This window comes from Diorhabda sublineata, chromosome 5, assembly GCF_026230105.1.
Source record: "Diorhabda sublineata isolate icDioSubl1.1 chromosome 5, icDioSubl1.1, whole genome shotgun sequence".
Lineage (NCBI taxonomy): Eukaryota > Metazoa > Arthropoda > Insecta > Coleoptera > Chrysomelidae > Diorhabda > Diorhabda sublineata.
The window spans coordinates 33,807,197-33,826,944 of record NC_079478.1 but is presented as its reverse complement, the minus strand read 5'-3'; the positions used below and the strand labels follow the sequence as shown (position 1 = coordinate 33,826,944).

General features: G+C 34.4%; 1 protein-coding gene across 4 annotated transcripts in view; it reads left to right on the top strand.

Annotated features, from left to right (window-relative positions):
- LOC130443897 (ral guanine nucleotide dissociation stimulator-like 1) overlaps positions 1–19,748 on the top strand; it is an 82,735-nt gene that overhangs the window by 5,549 nt on the left and 57,438 nt on the right. For 2 of the 4 annotated variants that reach the window (XM_056778783.1, XM_056778782.1), the window contains exon 1: positions 7,757–8,186. The exons of the other annotated variants lie outside the window; for them this stretch is intronic. In XM_056778783.1, coding sequence (XP_056634761.1) covers positions 7,974–8,186 — 213 coding nt within the window. In that variant the 5' untranslated portion in view covers positions 7,757–7,973. Of the gene's footprint in view, positions 1–7,756; positions 8,187–19,748 lie in introns of those variants that run through there. 4 annotated transcript variants of the gene reach the window in all.

Below are 19,748 nucleotides of genomic sequence, written 5' to 3'. Positions count from 1 at the left end.
TCTTCAAGACGCTGCTTACGTGAACGGTTTGTATTCGTTGAAACTAGCTCAAAAAGTAATAATATGACATTGACAGAATAAATGATTGATTGATAAGCTTGATTAGAATCGGGAGTGCCACAATAACTGTACATACAACAGAACTCCCCAACTAATATGAAGGTTGAACGGAAGATCTTCATTGGGTGTAGTCTCTGAGGTAGCCTGGACTTTTTTGGAAGAGCTGCTCTTTTTTAGGTTGTTTTCTTGGGTTACTGGCTGCCACTGGATCGGCAATTAAACTGGTCCATGAATTTCAGGTGTAAAGATTTGAGGACGTCTTTGGGGAATGCCAAACACAATTTGAGGTGAACAAAATTGATTGATGTGTCGTTTCAGCATCTAGTTTCACCATATAATTGTGCGAACAAAGGCACTCAGCTACAACGCCAATTTCCAAGTATCTTTACTATTGTTGCGCAAGGCATCGAGTGTAATAGCAGTTTCTCGAATTTCTTCAAAAGTAGCCTCTTTTTCGTCGGATATCTGGAGAAGGTTTTCTCGAAACCATTTTTCCCGTAGGCCTCGGATTAATTGAGCCCGCAGAAACATATAAGCTGCAGACAGTGTAGCTTTACACCTACAAACGCAATAAAAGTTGAAGTCAAGCTGGTTGTGTCGGAGTTAGCAAAATCGAAAGTATTTTTCTGTAATTTCAACCAAGTCTGCAAACGTCTGATTGTTGATTGGCACATCTAGCCATAAAAACGTCGAAAAGTTGTTGAAATGTTTCGATACGATCGAGGCATTAAGCAACTTCTTTCGTTGAATCAGTGACATTATTAACTGCTAGATACGCTGAATGTAACACGAAAACGGTTTCTTGGATGCATCAAAGTTTTCAAACGGGGATATTGAATCTTGGGTTTGTGTGGTAACCTTAAAACCTTTGGAAGAGCTCATGAATTACTCGGAAACCTGTTTCTAATTCATTGAGATTCACGAGCGACCAATGAAATGAAAGACACCGGTTTGGTTAACGATTTACTTATGACATGACGCTGAAACAAAACTCTCACCCTCGTCGCCAATTTGTTATAGCAAATGGATTGAAATCGACGCTGATTGGCTTGCAATTGAAATTAGCTCGAATAGTAATAATATGACATTGACAGCGTTTCCAGATTTCTCAAATTCAGTGTTTGGAGTGAGGGTAGTTGTGAGGAGGTACGGGGTTGTTGTTATGGGGTTCTGGGAGGCTGGGTTACCATTGGCGTTAGTGGATTTTGGGGTTTAGAGATGTTTTGGGTGAGTTGTGGTTTTGGTTGAGGAATAGCTCTGGTCCTCTTTGGAATTACGTCTAGATGAGTGTAATCTACCTGTGAGTGTTTGGACGAGGTAGATTTTTGAGATTTCTGCGAAACCCTTAACACACTTAGGATGTCTCAGTAAGTGTAGGAGATTAGAGAATTTCTGTGACATGTTTGGATGAATTGTATGGCTTTTTCAAATACAGAAGAGTCTTTTAGCGAAGGGTCTGAAGGATATCAATGTAATTGACGTTGTCCGTCGAAGGGCTTGGTTTGTATGGAAGGGGAGGAAAGAGGGACGGCTTGTTTCGTGTTTAAATTGGGGACCTGATAAGCTTGATTAGAAGCAGGAATGGCACAATAACTGTAGATACAGCGGTGAATCACTGGAGCTATGAGAAACTATCGAACTCGGGATTTAGATTATCAGAGAACTTAAACTTCTTCATCTGGTGTTAGAGAGATCTCAGAACCTGGTCCTTTCTAAACAAGAACATATTATTTGAGATTCAGTGATGAAAATGACAATGGAAAAGAACCAGAATGTCAAAAAGAAGACTGAGAACGGGAACACACCACCCAAAATTTTAAAAGAAATACTAACAAATCACATATTAAAAAAATGGAAAAGAAAGAAATAAAGGAAAGGGAAGTCCTACTTGACGAATAATTGATAAAAACATTCTCTGGACTGGGAATTAGACTCAGATCTATTAATTACAAAACGCAAAGTTAGCTTAAAAATGTTATTCAAAAACACCCACCAACGATTATTGCTAAAAGCAAAAAAGTGTTTTTTCTTTTTTCAAACCATAAGTCATTATGTGCCACTTTCGTAGGTCACCCTTGATTATAAGATAAAAAGAAAAAAAAAACATAAAATTGATGGTGATAGGAAACGGTTGGTACCGAATAAAATTTGATACTTTGTTGTAATCGCCGGGAACGTAAGCGTTTTATTAGTACGGGTGATGTTATCGAATTACGTTTTATTACGTCTTTTATTATGAATAAACATACTGATTTCGGTTTTTTTCTTCAGATACGTGATTTTTTTTTTCAAAATAACCTAACATATAATTAACAGCGGTCAAATTTTTCTCCAAATTAGCTTGGTCCTTTTAGTAGTCTATATTTTTGAAAGTACCCACCTTTGGAGGGGACCAGATTTACGTGACTTACGATGCATCACATTTTTATAATGACATAAAAGCCTTTCTTTCTATATTAGGCTAAGATCTCACGGATCTAGACTTTTTTTCTTCTCTGTGACTTGGAGAAGTGTCAAAGGCTACTTCTATATCAAGCAAGGCTCCCAAAGTAAATTCTTCCAATGATTTATCCATCGAATGAATGAAAGTCGTTCACTTCTATCCATTTTCTTGGAACGTAGCCCTATGTTACGCTTTGTTTAAAGATAACCTCAAAATCTTAATCTTTTAATCTTTTGAAATATAATGGGTATTACTCCATCTGGTCTCGCTGACTTGTATGGTTCTAAAGTTTATTGCCCATATGATCCTCTTCTTAGTTACTTTTCTCTCTACTATTTCCGTGTCAACCATTTGTGAAGTCATTGGTGTATCTTCAAATTCGATTATCCTTAGGTAATCCAGAGTATAGAATAGTAATTGTTGCATTTTATCGCTTATATCGGTCCATAAACGTCAGGTCTTCTTAGAACCCGGGATATCTTCATGTTCATGTTAGATTATCCTTAGGGAACGCGGAAATTGAGTATCGAATAGTAATTCCTGCATTTTATCGCTCATATCGTTCTATAAAACGTCAGGTCTTCTTAGAACCCGGGGTAGCTTCATGTTCATGCTAGCACATCCTTAGGGAACCCGGAAGTTGAGTATCGAATAGTAATTCTTGAATTTTATCGCTCATATCGTTCTATAAAACGTCAGGTCTTGTTAGAACCTGGGGTATCTTCATGTTCATGCTAGAAAATCCTTAGGGAACCCGGAAGTTGAGTATCAAATAGTAATTCTTGCATTTTATCGCTCATATCGTTCTATAAAACGTCAGGTCTTCTTAGAACCTGGGGTATCTTCATGTTCATGCTAGAAAATCCTTAGGGAACCCGGAAGTTGAGTATCGAATAGTAATTCTTGAATTTTATCGCTCATATCGTTCTATAAAACGTCAGGTCTTCTTAGAACCTGGGGTATCTTCATGTTCATGCTAGATTATCCTTAGGGAACCCGGAAATTGAGTATCGAATAGTAATTCTTGCATTTTATCGCTCATATCGTTCTATAAAACGTCAGGTCTTCTTAGAACCTGGGGTATCTTCATGTTCATGCTAGAAAATCCTTAGGGAACGCGGAAATTGAGTATCGAATACTAATTCTTGCATTTTATCGCTCATATCGTTCTATAAAACGTCAGGTCTTCTTAGAACCTGGGGTATCTTCATGTTCATGCTAGAAAATCCTTAGGGAACGCGGAAATTGAGTATCGAATACTAATTCTTGCATTTTATCGCTCATATCGTTCTATAAAACGTCAGGTCTTCTTAGAACCTGGGGTATCTTCATGTTCATGCTAGATTATCCTTAGGGAACCCGGAAATTGAGTATCGAATACTAATTCTTGCATTTTATCGCTCATATCGTTCTATAAAACGTCAGGTCTTCTTAGAACCTGGGGTATCTTCATGTTCATGCTAGATTATCCTTAGGGAACCCGGAAATTGAGTATCGAATAGTAATTCTTGAATTTTATCGCTCATATCGTTCTATAAAACGTCAGGTCTTCTTACAACCTGGGGTATCTTCATGTTCATGCTAGAAAATCCTTAGGGAACCCGGAAGTTGAGTATCGAATAGTAATTCTTGCATTTTATCGCTCATATCGTTCTATAAAACGTCAGGTCTTCTTAGAACCTGGGGTATCTTCATGTTCATGCTAGAAAATCCTTAGGGAACGCGGAAGTTGAGTATCGAATAGTAATTCTTGCATTTTATCGCTCATATCGTTCTAAAAAACATCAGGTCTTCTTAGAACCTGGGGTATCTTCATGTTCATGCTAGATTATCCTTAGGGAACCCGGAAATTGAGTATCGAATAGTAATTCTTGAATTTTATCGCTCATATCGTTCTATAAAACGTCAGGTCTTGTTAGAACCTGGGGTATCTTCATGTTCATGCTAGAAAATCCTTAGGGAACCCGGAAGTTGAGTATCGAATAGTAATTCTTGAATTTTATCGCTCATATCGTTCTATAAAACGTCAGGTCTTCTTACAACCTGGGGTATCTTCATGTTCATGCTAGAAAATCCTTAGGGAACCCGGAAGTTGAGTATCGAATAGTAATTCTTGCATTTTATCGCTCATATCGTTCTATAAAACGTCAGGTCTTCTTAGAACCTGGGGTATCTTCATGTTCATGCTAGATTATCCTTAGGGAACCCGGAAATTGAGTATCGAATACTAATTCTTGCATTTTATCGCTCATATCGTTCTATAAAACGTCAGGTCTTCTTAGAACCTGGGGTATCTTCATGTTCATGCTAGATTATCCTTAGGGAACCCGGAAATTGAGTATCGAATAGTAATTCTTGAATTTTATCGCTCATATCGTTCTATAAAACGTCAGGTCTTCTTACAACCTGGGGTATCTTCATGTTCATGCTAGAAAATCCTTAGGGAACCCGGAAGTTGAGTATCGAATAGTAATTCTTGCATTTTATCGCTCATATCGTTCTATAAAACGTCAGGTCTTCTTAGAACCTGGGGTATCTTCATGTTCATGCTAGAAAATCCTTAGGGAACGCGGAAGTTGAGTATCGAATAGTAATTCTTGCATTTTATCGCTCATATCGTTCTAAAAAACATCAGGTCTTCTTAGAACCTGGGGTATCTTCATGTTCATGCTAGATTATCCTTAGGGAACCCGGAAATTGAGTATCGAATAGTAATTCTTGAATTTTATCGCTCATATCGTTCTATAAAACGTCAGGTCTTGTTAGAACCTGGGGTATCTTCATGTTCATGCTAGAAAATCCTTAGGGAACCCGGAAGTTGAGTATCGAATAGTAATTCTTGAATTTTATCGCTCATATCGTTCTATAAAACGTCAGGTCTTCTTAGAACCTGGGGTATCTTCATGTTCATGCTAGATTATCCTTAGGGAACCCGGAAATTGAGTATCGAATAGTAATTCTTGAATTTTATCGCTCATATCGTTCTATAAAACGTCAGGTCTTGTTAGAACCTGGGGTATCTTCATGTTCATGCTAGAAAATCCTTAGGGAACCCGGAAGTTGAGTATCGAATAGTAATTCTTGAATTTTATCGCTCATATCGTTCTATAAAACGTCAGGTCTTGTTAGAACCTGGGGTATCTTCATGTTCATGCTAGCACATCCTTAGGGAACCCGGAAGTTGAGTATCGAATAGTAATTCTTGCATTTTATCGCTCATATCGTTCTATAAAACGTCAGGTCTTCTTAGAACCTTAATTTTTCGATCCCTTGATCACAACGCCGATCTGGCGGCTAAATAATTAGATAATTATACGCCCCTGAAATCAACCACCCCCACTACGCTCGTTTCAAGACCGGCATGTAAGACCGTGCATAGGACTAACTGACAATCATATGGGTTATGTTAGGTTAGGTTTTAATACTAGTAGCGCCATCTATTTGTGGGCCAACGAACTTTTCACCACAACCACAATTTTCATCTTTTGTTAATGTATTTTTTTTCATTGATTGTCGAAAAGAGTTATCATTCTGTATATATTTTGTTTCGTGGTACACTTTTGTTGTATCACAATTATTTATAGAATCCAGTCATCGTAAATTTGTATATGACATCTAATTAACGAAACGTTTTGGTATTTTCACTTCTCGTATTCAGGACTAATTTGATTTTGTTTTTAAGAATGGGATATAATCGATGTGCACGTGCGTATATTATTTCCTGGCGTCAATCGATGTTTTGATTCTATTTTTCGTCATAAAACATTGATTGATCGCACTTTAGGGTGTCATTATACCCAGTTCACAGGTTATTAACTGTCTGCTTCATTTATCGTTTACATTACAAATTTTGGACTATTTAATTGAATTGAATTCTCTATAATATTGATAATAGAAACAAATAACAGAAAACCCCTAGAAAAAGAGATATTTGTTAAAAATGTAAAAAAAAATCGATTTTTGTGACCTTTTATCTCCGATTTTAAAACTTGCGACCATCCGATTATATGTGAATTTTGAGAATAGTTTTAGGATGCCAAAATACAAATTTTTACGTGGTAATATACTGGTCGTGTCAATTTTCCGAGGTTAACCCCCTATAATGACTGGACTACTATTATTCATTCCAAATTTACCTTAAAATGACATTATATTTGAAACTAATTGATTAACAGAAAAAAAAAATTTTTGTTTCTTTGATAGGTTGGAAAATTTTCAAACACCCCTCGTAATTTCACATTATTTTTATCATACTATTGGTAACCATTTCATTATCTGTCTTTATTAGCTCTGTTATCTCATTTTGGTAATTTTATACTTTCGCAGTCCCCTCGTTTTTTGACTTTAGAAAATTTAAAAATCATCCGATTTCGATGTTTTTTTTAAATCTTCGTTTTTTTACGGCTGATTTATTAAAAAAAATATGGGAAATATCTCACCTGGAAATTTCATTTTTTATGACTTTAAATTTGATAATAATAGCATATAATCGTTCATAACTTTTTTGCAAAAGCATCAAATGCAGTTCATAAAAACAAAAATTTTGGAAAAAAAAATATTTGTTTATTCATTTTTTATCTCGAACAGTCAACCTTAGTAAGATACCATTTTTTAATGGTGAAAATTTTAAATTTTTCAAAGTTAATTTTTTTTCAATTTGTTTGTTTTTTTGTGTAGATTATGAAAAAAAATATAACAACTTCATTTGATTATTTGGAAAGAAGTTATTAACAATTATATGAAAATTTAAAGCCCTGAAACCAATATAAGTTTTCATTTTTTTTATTCTCATATTTTTTTTCGTAAAACCGCCATAAAGACGAAGATTTAAAAAAAAAATTCATCGAAATCGGATGATTTTTCGATTTTATAGAACCAAAAAAAAACGAGGGGACCGCGAAAGTACAAAATTGCCCCAATTTTTTCTATTTATCATCATCTTGTTTTATATTTCTTAAACGTTGTAACGTAGCTTCTCAATTTTTATTATACACTCTTAATCATAATATTTATTATTTTTTTTTGTATACTTTGTACCAATTACTTAATCTGCTGCGGTTGTTACGTTTTTAATTATTTTTCTTTTGCTCTTTTGTGGTCGTCTGTTTAAGTCTTCTCTGTATTCGTCTTATTTTACTAAACTTACGTTAATCAACAATTATTATATCTATATATTCAGAAAGTAATATATTGACTGTACCCCGTAAACTATATTTGGTAATAAACGATGCGTGCGCTTGCGTCTATAGTTCGGTGCAATTACACACGCTCTCTCGTATATGACATAGCGTTTGTTGTACACAAAACTCGTTTAGTAGATCGAACAACGCTATTTGAGTAGGGTTATTCGTTTATCCTTCACTCGGGCCTATCGATTTTTATATATATTCACGTGATTCAATACCGGCTATTTCGTAATTATAGAATTAAAAAGATGAATTAAAAACTTCGTTTGATTTTCGAAAAATCAATGTTGTTACCGACGAATTCTTCTCCCATAGGTTTTCAACATGAACTTTATCAAAGTGTAACCGAAAAAACGAAATTTTTTGCTTCGAAATGTGTAAACAAAAGTCCTTCTAAAGAAAAAAGTGGTGAGACTTTGAGGAGAAATAGGTTTAGGTTTTGTGTGTGTACGGGGCCTAGGAAAAGTAATAAGAAAACTACCAAGTGGTATGTCAAGGTGAGGTTTTCCTTTTATTTATTTTTTTTTCCGGTCGATATTTAAATATATTTAAAACATGCTGAGAAATAAGAAACAAGCTAATAAGCACCATAAAAAAACTTATATATGTAGTGAGGAATTTTGTTCAGTCTAAAGATTCTGAGAAATGTTTTGACTGCTATAATAAAGAATGATTCGAATGTATGATTATGCAGGTTAGGTCAACTCTATTGACATGTAAAAAGAAATATTTTTAACCCCGTTCACGGTAAACGCCGTTCAATGTCGTTAGTACATACGAGGGTGAAGTGATTTTAATCTCCTCTCAGTCCACCAAGTTTCCAATTTAATATCTGGAATCGTAACAATCTTTTTAAGTAAAATAGTTTTCAAGTTCCGTAACAATCACAACTATATTAATTTTTTATATACCGTATGCTTCGTAAGTTTGTCATACATCAATAGAATCTAAATAAATTGGGTTCCCCAACTTTTTTGTCGCATAATCCACTTTCAAAATTGTGCATCATTACTATTTCTAAATCTCGTAAAAAAATGAAGATTAGATCTATGGAAACTTGTGTTGTGGCTGAGTTTCGATGACGAATTAGCTGTTTTCGAAAAAAAAGGTTATAATTGACCTAAAAAGTGACTCCATCCAACTATACTTTTTTCAAACCTACAGTAACAGATTAGATGTATGGAAACTTGAGTTGTGGCTGAGTTTCGACGACGAATTAGCTGTTTTCGAAAAAAAAAAAGGTTAGAATTGACCTAAAAAGTGACTCCATCCAACTATACTTTTTTCAAACCTACAGTAACAGATTAGATGTATGGAAACTTGAGTTGTGGCTGAGTTTCGACGACGAATTAGCTGTTTTCGAAAAAAAAAAAAGGTTAGAATTGACCTAAAAAGTGACTCCATCCAACTATACTTTTTTCAAACCTACAGTAACAGATTAGATGTATGGAAACTTGAGTTGTGGCTGAGTTTCGACGACGAATTAGCTGTTTTCGAAAAAAAAAAAGGTTAGAATTGACCTAAAAAGTGACTCCATCCAACTATACTTTTTTCAAACCTACAGTAACAGATTATATGTATGGAAACTTGAGTTGTGGCTGAGTTTCGACGACGAATTAGCTGTTTTCGAAAAAAAAAAGGTTAGAATTGACCAAAAAAGTGACTCCATCCAACTATACTTTCTTCAAACCTACAGTAACAGATTAGATGTATGGAAACTTGAGTTGTGGCTGAGTTTCGACGACGAATTAGCTGTTTTCGAAAAAAAAAAGGTTAGAATTGACCTAAAAAGTGACTCCATCCAACTATACTTTCTTCAAACCTACAGTAACAGATTATATGTATGGAAACTTGAGTTGTCGCTGAGTTTCAACGACGAATTAGCTGTTTTCGAAAAAAAAAAAATGGTTAGAATTGACCAAAAAAGTGACTCCATCCAACTATACTTTCTTCAAACCTACAGTAACAGATTAGATGTATGGAAACTTGAGTTGTGGCTGAGTTTCGACGACGAATTAGCTGTTTTCGAAAAAAAAAAGGTTAGAATTGACCTAAAAAGTGACTCCATCCAACTATACTTTCTTCAAACCTACAGTAACAGATTATATGTATGGAAACTTGAGTTGTCGCTGAGTTTCAACGACGAATTAGCTGTTTTCGAAAAAAAAAAAATGGTTAGAATTGACCAAAAAAGTGACTCCATCCAACTATACTTTCTTCAAACCTACAGTAACAGATTAGATGTATGGAAACTTGAGTTGTGGCTGAGTTTCGACGACGAATTAGCTGTTTTCGAAAAAAAAAAGGTTAGAATTGACCTAAAAAGTGACTCCATCCAACTATACTTTCTTCAAACCTACAGTAACAGATTATATGTATGGAAACTTGAGTTGTCGCTGAGTTTCAACGACGAATTAGCTGTTTTCGAAAAAAAAAAATGGTTAGAATTGACCAAAAAAGTGACTCCATCCAACTATACTTTCTTCAAACCTACAGTAACAGATTAGATGTATGGAAACTTGAGTTGTGGCTGAGTTTCGACGACGAATTAGCTGTTTTCGAAAAAAAAAAGGTTAGAATTGACCTAAAAAGTGACTCCATCCAACTATACTTTCTTCAAACCTACAGTAACAGATTATATGTATGGAAACTTGAGTTGTGGCTGAGTTTCGACGACGAATTAGCTGTTTTCGAAAAAAAAAAAGGTTAGAATTGACCTAAAAAGTGACTCCATCCAACTATACTTTCTTCAAACCTACAGTAACAGATTAGATGTATGGAAACTTGAGTTGTGGCTGAGTTTCGACGACGAATTAGCTGTTTTCGAAAAAAAAAAGGTTAGAATTGACCTAAAAAGTGACTCCATCCAACTATACTTTCTTCAAACCTACAGTAACAGATTAGATGTATGGAAACTTGAGTTGTGGCTGAGTTTCGACGACGAATTAGCTGTTTTCAAAAAAAAAAGGTTAGAATTGACCTAAAAAGTGACTCCATCCAACTATACTTTCTTCAAACCTACAGTAACAGATTAGATGTATGGAAACTTGAGTTGTGGCTGAGTTTCGACGACGAATTAGCTGTTTTCGAAAAAAAAAAAGGTTAGAATTGACCTAAAAAGTGACTCCATCCAACTATACTTTCTTCAAACCTACAGTAACAGATTAGATGTATGGAAACTTGAGTTGTGGCTGAGTTTCGACGACGAATTAGCTGTTTTCGAAAAAAAAAAAGGTTAGAATTGACCTAAAAAGTGACTCCATCCAACTATACTTTCTTCAAACCTACAGTAACAGATTAGATGTATGGAAACTTGAGTTGTGGCTGAGTTTCGACGACGAATTAGCTGTTTTCAAAAAAAAAAGGTTAGAATTGACCTAAAAAGTGACTCCATCCAACTATACTTTCTTCAAACCTACAGTAACAGATTAGATGTATGGAAACTTGAGTTGTGGCTGAGTTTCGACGACGAATTAGCTGTTTTCGAAAAAAAAAAGGTTAGAATTGACCTAAAAAGTGACTCCATCCAACTATACTTTCTTCAAACCTACAGTAACAGATTAGATGTATGGAAACTTGAGTTGTGGCTGAGTTTCGACGACGAATTAGCTGTTTTCGAAAAAAAAAAGGTTAGAATTGACCTAAAAAGTGACTCCATCCAACTATACTTTCTTCAAACCTACAGTAACAGATTAGATGTATGGAAACTTGAGTTGTGGCTGAGTTTCGACGACGAATTAGCTGTTTTCGAAAAAAAAAAAGGTTAGAATTGACCTAAAAAGTGACTCCATCCAACTATACTTTTTTCAAACCTACAGTAACAGATTATATGTATGGAAACTTGAGTTGTCGCTGAGTTTCAACGACGAATTAGCTGTTTTCGAAAAAAAAAATGGTTAGAATTGACCAAAAAAGTGACTCCATTCAACTATACTTTCTTCAAACCTACAGTAACAGATTAGATGTATGGAAACTTGAGTTGTGGCTGAGTTTCGACGACGAATTAGCTGTTTTCGAAAAAAAAAAGGTTAGAATTGACCTAAAAAGTGACTCCATCCAACTATACTTTCTTCAAACCTACAGTAACAGATTATATGTATGGAAACTTGAGTTGTCGCTGAGTTTCAACGACGAATTAGCTGTTTTCGAAAAAAAAAAAATGGTTAGAATTGACCAAAAAAGTGACTCCATCCAACTATACTTTCTTCAAACCTACAGTAACAGATTAGATGTATGGAAACTTGAGTTGTGGCTGAGTTTCGACGACGAATTAGCTGTTTTCGAAAAAAAAAAGGTTAGAATTGACCTAAAAAGTGACTCCATCCAACTATACTTTCTTCAAACCTACAGTAACAGATTATATGTATGGAAACTTGAGTTGTGGCTGAGTTTCGACGACGAATTAGCTGTTTTCGAAAAAAAAAAAGGTTAGAATTGACCTAAAAAGTGACTCCATCCAACTATACTTTCTTCAAACCTACAGTAACAGATTAGATGTATGGAAACTTGAGTTGTGGCTGAGTTTCGACGACGAATTAGCTGTTTTCGAAAAAAAAAAAGGTTAGAATTGACCTAAAAAGTGACTCCATCCAACTATACTTTCTTCAAACCTACAGTAACAGATTATATGTATGGAAACTTGAGTTGTGGCTGAGTTTCGACGACGAATTAGCTGTTTTCGAAAAAAAAAAAGGTTAGAATTGACCTAAAAAGTGACTCCATCCAACTATACTTTCTTCAAACCTACAGTAACAGATTAGATGTATGGAAACTTGAGTTGTGGCTGAGTTTCGACGACGAATTAGCTGTTTTCAAAAAAAAAAGGTTAGAATTGACCTAAAAAGTGACTCCATCCAACTATACTTTCTTCAAACCTACAGTAACAGATTAGATGTATGGAAACTTGAGTTGTGGCTGAGTTTCGACGACGAATTAGCTGTTTTCGAAAAAAAAAAGGTTAGAATTGACCTAAAAAGTGACTCCATCCAACTATACTTTCTTCAAACCTACAGTAACAGATTAGATGTATGGAAACTTGAGTTGTGGCTGAGTTTCGACGACGAATTAGCTGTTTTCGAAAAAAAAAAAGGTTAGAATTGACCTAAAAAGTGACTCCATCCAACTATACTTTCTTCAAACCTACAGTAACAGATTAGATGTATGGAAACTTGAGTTGTGGCGAGTTTCGACGACGAATTAGCTGTTTTCGAAAAAAAAAGGTTAGAATTGACCTAAAAAGTGACTCCATCCAACTATACTTTCTTCAAACCTACAGTAACAGATTAGATGTATGGAAACTTGAGTTGTGGCTGAGTTTCGACGACGAATTAGCTGTTTTCGAAAAAAAAAAGGTTAGAATTGACCTAAAAAGTGACTCCATCCAACTATACTTTCTTCAAACCTACAGTAACAGATTAGATGTATGGAAACTTGAGTTGTGGCTGAGTTTCAACGACGAATTAGCTGTTTTCGAAAAAAAAAATTAGAATTGACCTAAAAAGTGACTCCATCCAACTATACTTTTTTCAAACCTACAGTAACAGATTAGATGTATGGAAACTTGAGTTGTGGTTGAGTTTCGACGACGAATTAGCTGTTTTCGAAAAAAAAAGGTTAGAATTGACCTAAAAAGTGACTCCATCCAACTATACTTTCTTCAAACCTACAGTAACAGATTAGATGTATGGAAACTTGAGTTGTGGTTGAGTTTCGACGACGAATTAGCTGTTTTCGAAAAAAAAAGGTTAGAATTGACCTAAAAAGTGACTCCATCCAACTATACTTTTTTCAAACCTACAGTAACAGATTAGATGTATGGAAACTTGAGTTGTGGTTGAGTTTCGACGACGAATTAGCTGTTTTCGAAAAAAAAAAAGGTTAGAATTGACCTAAAAAGTGACTCCATCCAACTATACTTTTTTCAAACCTACAGTAACAGATTATATGTATGGAAACTTGAGTTGTCGCTGAGTTTCAACGACGAATTAGCTGTTTTCGAAAAAAAAAATGGTTAGAATTGACCAAAAAAGTGACTCCATTCAACTATACTTTCTTCAAACCTACAGTAACAGATTAGATGTATGGAAACTTGAGTTGTGGCTGAGTTTCGACGACGAATTAGCTGTTTTCGAAAAAAAAAAGGTTAGAATTGACCTAAAAAGTGACTCCATCCAACTATACTTTCTTCAAACCTACAGTAACAGATTATATGTATGGAAACTTGAGTTGTCGCTGAGTTTCAACGACGAATTAGCTGTTTTCGAAAAAAAAAAAATGGTTAGAATTGACCAAAAAAGTGACTCCATCCAACTATACTTTCTTCAAACCTACAGTAACAGATTAGATGTATGGAAACTTGAGTTGTGGTTGAGTTTCGACGACGAATTAGCTGTTTTCGAAAAAAAAAGGTTAGAATTGACCTAAAAAGTGACTCCATCCAACTATACTTTCTTCAAACCTACAGTAACAGATTAGATGTATGGAAACTTGAGTTGTGGTTGAGTTTCGACGACGAATTAGCTGTTTTCGAAAAAAAAAGGTTAGAATTGACCTAAAAAGTGACTCCATCCAACTATACTTTCTTCAAACCTACAGTAACAGATTAGATGTATGGAAACTTGAGTTGTGGTTGAGTTTCGACGACGAATTAGCTGTTTTCGAAAAAAAAAGGTTAGAATTGACCTAAAAAGTGACTCCATCCAACTATACTTTTTTCAAACCTACAGTAACAGATTAGATGTATGGAAACTTGAGTTGTGGTTGAGTTTCGACGACGAATTAGCTGTTTTCGAAAAAAAAAGGTTAGAATTGACCTAAAAAGTGACTCCATCCAACTATACTTTTTTCAAACCTACAGTAACAGATTAGATGTATGGAAACTTGAGTTGTGGTTGAGTTTCGACGACGAATTAGCTGTTTTCGAAAAAAAAAGGTTAGAATTGACCTAAAAAGTGACTCCATCCAACTATACTTTTTTCAAACCTACAGTAACAGATTAGATGTATGGAAACTTGAGTTGTGGTTGAGTTTCGACGACGAATTAGCTGTTTTCGAAAAAAAAAGGTTAGAATTGACCTAAAAAGTGACTCCATCCAACTATACTTTCTTCAAACCTACAGTAACAGATTAGATGTATGGAAACTTGAGTTGTGGCTGAGTTTCGACGACGAATTAGCTGTTTTCGAAAAAAAAAAAGGTTAGAATTGACCTAAAAAGTGACTCCATTCAACTATACTTTCTTCAAACCTACAGTAACAGATTAGATGTATGGAAACTTGAGTTGTGGCTGAGTTTCGACGACGAATTAGCTGTTTTCGAAAAAAAAAAAAGGTTAGAATTGACCTAAAAAGTGACTCCATCCAACTATACTTTTTTCAAACCTACAGTAACAGATTAGATGTATGGAAACTTGAGTTGTGGTTGAGTTTCGACGACGAATTAGCTGTTTTCGAAAAAAAAAGGTTAGAATTGACCTAAAAAGTGACTCCATCCAACTATACTTTTTTCAAACCTACAGTAACAGATTAGATGTATGGAAACTTGAGTTGTGGTTGAGTTTCGACGACGAATTAGCTGTTTTCGAAAAAAAAAGGTTAGAATTGACCTAAAAAGTGACTCCATCCAACTATACTTTTTTCAAACCTACAGTAACAGATTAGATGTATGGAAACTTGAGTTGTGGTTGAGTTTCGACGACGAATTAGCTGTTTTCGAAAAAAAAAGGTTAGAATTGACCTAAAAAGTGACTCCATCCAACTATACTTTCTTCAAACCTACAGTAACAGATTAGATGTATGGAAACTTGAGTTGTGGCTGAGTTTCGACGACGAATTAGCTGTTTTCGAAAAAAAAAAAGGTTAGAATTGACCTAAAAAGTGACTCCATTCAACTATACTTTCTTCAAACCTACAGTAACAGATTAGATGTATGGAAACTTGAGTTGTGGCTGAGTTTCGACGACGAATTAGCTGTTTTCGAAAAAAAAAAAAGGTTAGAATTGACCTAAAAAGTGACTCCATCCAACTATACTTTTTTCAAACCTACAGTAACTCACAGCACAAGAACCAATCATAAAAAAATATAATTTTGAAGAAAGTGATGTTAGTTTTTTTATAATAAATTTGATGATGGCTTATCGTACCACAAAAAAATCACACAAACTCTATTATAGTATATTGTTTTTTTGTTAAAGAATCAGATAAACGAAAATGCTATTTACGCGGCATCTACCCACCTCATTACGCCGGGCGCTGGCCTGAATGCAGTCATCAGTTAAACACGCCCACTGCTTTAGACTAGGACTAGAAAGGTCATCTTAAAGCATGGAAAGAGCGTACAGAACACGTTCGTGTATCACCGATAAATACTGTAACAGCTAATTGAGTATTTGAATTAGGGGATTATAATTTTTTTAGTTTTTTGAGATTTCCTCTGCACAATTTAAGACTACACCCTTGAATGGACTTGTCCAAAAATACTTTGTAAATTTTCTTCAATATTTCTAGTCTAAGATACTGGTCTTTGCAGGTCATACGGCCTCGTTCAAACTCTGCTACCCAATATTTTACTGTTGATAACGAAGAAGCAGTATCACCAAGAGTACAATCTAGGTCACCTTCAAGCTTGAAACGTATGTTATATAGATTACGTACTTTCTACTACAGCGATATGTTTCAAGCAACTACCGCCATCTCTAGGTCGGGCCACTAGGACCGTCCTCGGGACATATAACATGCTATCAGCCATTTAGTGGGATGTTTTTATTCGTTTCTGTAGTATTTTACATAAATTAATCGATGTTGAATCTTTCATTATTTCGAAAGTACAAATCAAATAATGAATTTATCATGTTGATAATAAATAACTAGACAGAACATATATTTATTTAAAAAATTCCCATAATTAGATTTCGGTCGTTAAGATAATTGAACGCTTCTCCAAGGTCCGTTGATCACGTGCTACAATTAATTATTACTAAATAATTATAACCAACTCATACAGAATAATAATTGTGAAATAAATCGGTCAAGAAAATTGTACACATTTTCGTAAATTGACATTTGACGTGGATGATTCAAAGAATTTATGGATGACATTAGATATTTAAAAATTTTTGTTTGTTTTTGAGTGCGACAACTTTGATTTGAATTTTGTGATCCTCCAAGTGATAATATTTCAAGATACTGATTGTTAAGCCGGCATTTGGAGTTCTATCAAGGTAGCAGCGTCGAATTAGCAAAAAATATGCAAAATTTGTAGTTTTTTCGTTGCCATATAGTTGCTGAAACGGCGATTTTGTTTCTTAAGCCGTTCGCGAAAAATCGCAATTACTGCTTTCATTCATATGAAGCTAGCATAAAATTTTGAAAAATCAGTAAATTATAGTGTCAAGTAATGAACCAAAATTTGTTGCTGCAAGTAAGTACTATCGAAAATTAGAAAAAAAAAGACCGGGTGAATTTTTTTTACTAGCAGTAATTTTCTTGACACATGCTAGCTTGAACTCGACTTGTTACACGGAAAATGGAAAGATTTAGTTGCTACGTTGAACGATGAATAAAGAATAAGCAACAAAATCGATTTGGAAATGTTGAAATAATTTTTAAACGACTCTACCGATCTATTCCAAAAACTAATCAACTCTCAATATCAAAAAACCACGTCAATCATCGCCAGTCTGGTTGAAATTAGTTGATTTGTTTGCGAGTTATTGTTAGAGAAAGAAAACCGAAAATGAGGTTTTTTTTCTAACTTTCCGCTAAGAAAATTGAAAATTTTCAAAAATCAGAAAGTTATTGGTTTTACCTCGTGTTTCAAAATCGAGTTTCCCTCTGATCTTGACGTTTTGAGGTTCTAGGAAGCCTCCCTGATTATTTCCGCGATGATGTCTGTATGTATGTATGTGACTCTCTTATAGCTTTTGAAAGACTCGACCGATACCATCGTGGTTGGAACCATTCGAAAGAGCTTGACCAAACTTAGATTTTGAGTACAATTTGAACGGATTCGAACCAGTAGATTTCAAGAAATATCAAAAAAACTACGAAAAACTTTTTCGAATGTGGTTTTTTGTAATAACTTCAAAACGGCTTTACCGATCAATTCCAAAAATTAATCAGCTTTCATTATAAAAAAGCCACGTCAATCGTCGCCAGTCTGGTCGAAATTAGTTAATTTGTTTGTGAGTTATTGTTTCAAAAATCGAAAAGTTATTGGTTTTTCGAAAATTGAGTTTCAATATTCTATATTGAATGCCATAGAAAATTAAAAAAATGAATTTTTTCGAGTTGTACCGATCTTTTCGGAAGACAGCGATTTGTAAACGACATAGTCTATGGCGGTACTAGCAAGCAGCTCGTTTAAAATGGCCGACTGTCCAAAATGCGAGTTGGATATCATATGCAGACTGCGCTAGCAGTCTAAAGGAAGACATTCTTTATTTCCATTGATAGCATTATCGTTAGTTGCTGGATAAAATCAGATGCATAAGTTAGCATTCTCTAAAGCGATCAAAAAGCAGAAAAAACTGAAGATCTGTTCCTATGTCTATATACATTTGTATCCCAATTTCTAATCATATTTTGCAGGCCCTTCTGGCATGACTTGCGGTCCCTATCTGTTACTGCAATACAGCAATGGGTCTTCCCTCAGTTGGAAGAACATGAACCACGATGGTTCGCAGCAAGAATTACTACTCAAGGTCACGCGATCCTGTTGGCGCGAGCCTTGAATCTCTCTCCATCTCTGTACCAGAGCGAAATTTCCATTATTGATGTAAATACTTCTAAACCAGATACTTCTATGTTAGAAAATCCCACATTTAATATTTTGTACAAACATATCATTTCGTCTAATCCAATTTGTAGTAACTTATCTAATCCATCGCGGCTTTGTCGTAAAGGTCCTAATAACCGACTTTTTGTGTCATCTAAATGAAAAATCCGTTTCGATATTATCAATGTTAAATGTTAATATCCAATTTTATTTATCAATACAATTGCGATTTTATATCTTTAGGTCATAATCGTGACGATATTTCAATAAAGTCAATATTTATAAAGCACAATTTACATTTCTAGAAAAATTACAAACTATTTATAATCGAATGATAATGAATTTATGCAGATAGTAGTAGCCGTTTGAGATAAATTGTTCACATAATTTACTTTTTATTTATAATTATTACGGGGGTCCGTTTTTTGATGCGTAGAATCGATTTTTCCAGGGTGCCGAGCCCAAATCTGCTTGAGTAATTTAATTGTTTATACTCTAAGATCCCGCTGCAAAATTATGACATGAAGAATGTACCCAATCAAAATCTCATTTGGAATTATTTTTACAAGTGGGAGAATGTATTTTTCATAAGGTTCCAATTAAAAATTCGAAAGATTTGAAATGTCTCAGTTCCTGCCGTAACCTCCACACACAGGTATAAACAGGTACGATTATAAAGGTATAACTCTTAAACAAAGAAAGATATGAAAAGAAGTATCATATAAAAAAGATTTGTTTTAAAAAGATCTACAAAAAAGTTCTCTACAGTTTTTTGCAGAAAATCAATATTTAAACAGTTATCGTCAATATAATGCAAAAATGACGATTCTTTTCAATTTATCGGTCATAACTTAGTTCCTACATGACGTAGAAAGGATTTAAAGTAGCTTATTTTAAACTTTAAAGTTTAAGCTTCAAAATGAGATGTGGTAGACCTTTTAAATATTATCTGTTAAAAAGTTACAGAAGTTTGAATGTACAAATTTTCATATATTTATTATTTCATTCTTTTATTACACCTTACCTTTTTTCGAAACTTGTTTCGACGAAAATTACGTCAAAAATTCGAATACCAATAATAGAGCCTTTATATTTGGACCTTTATTCTTTTAATTCACTTTGAAATGAGTCATTTATGTCAAAAAAATACTCTAAATATGAGGGGAATATGAAACGGCCACGAGACCCCCCTAGAAATAGTAGTTTGCTTGATTGACAACAAATAAAAACAATACGATAGTTACATGAAAAAAAATCTAGAATATTCTAAAATTGTAGTTAATTCG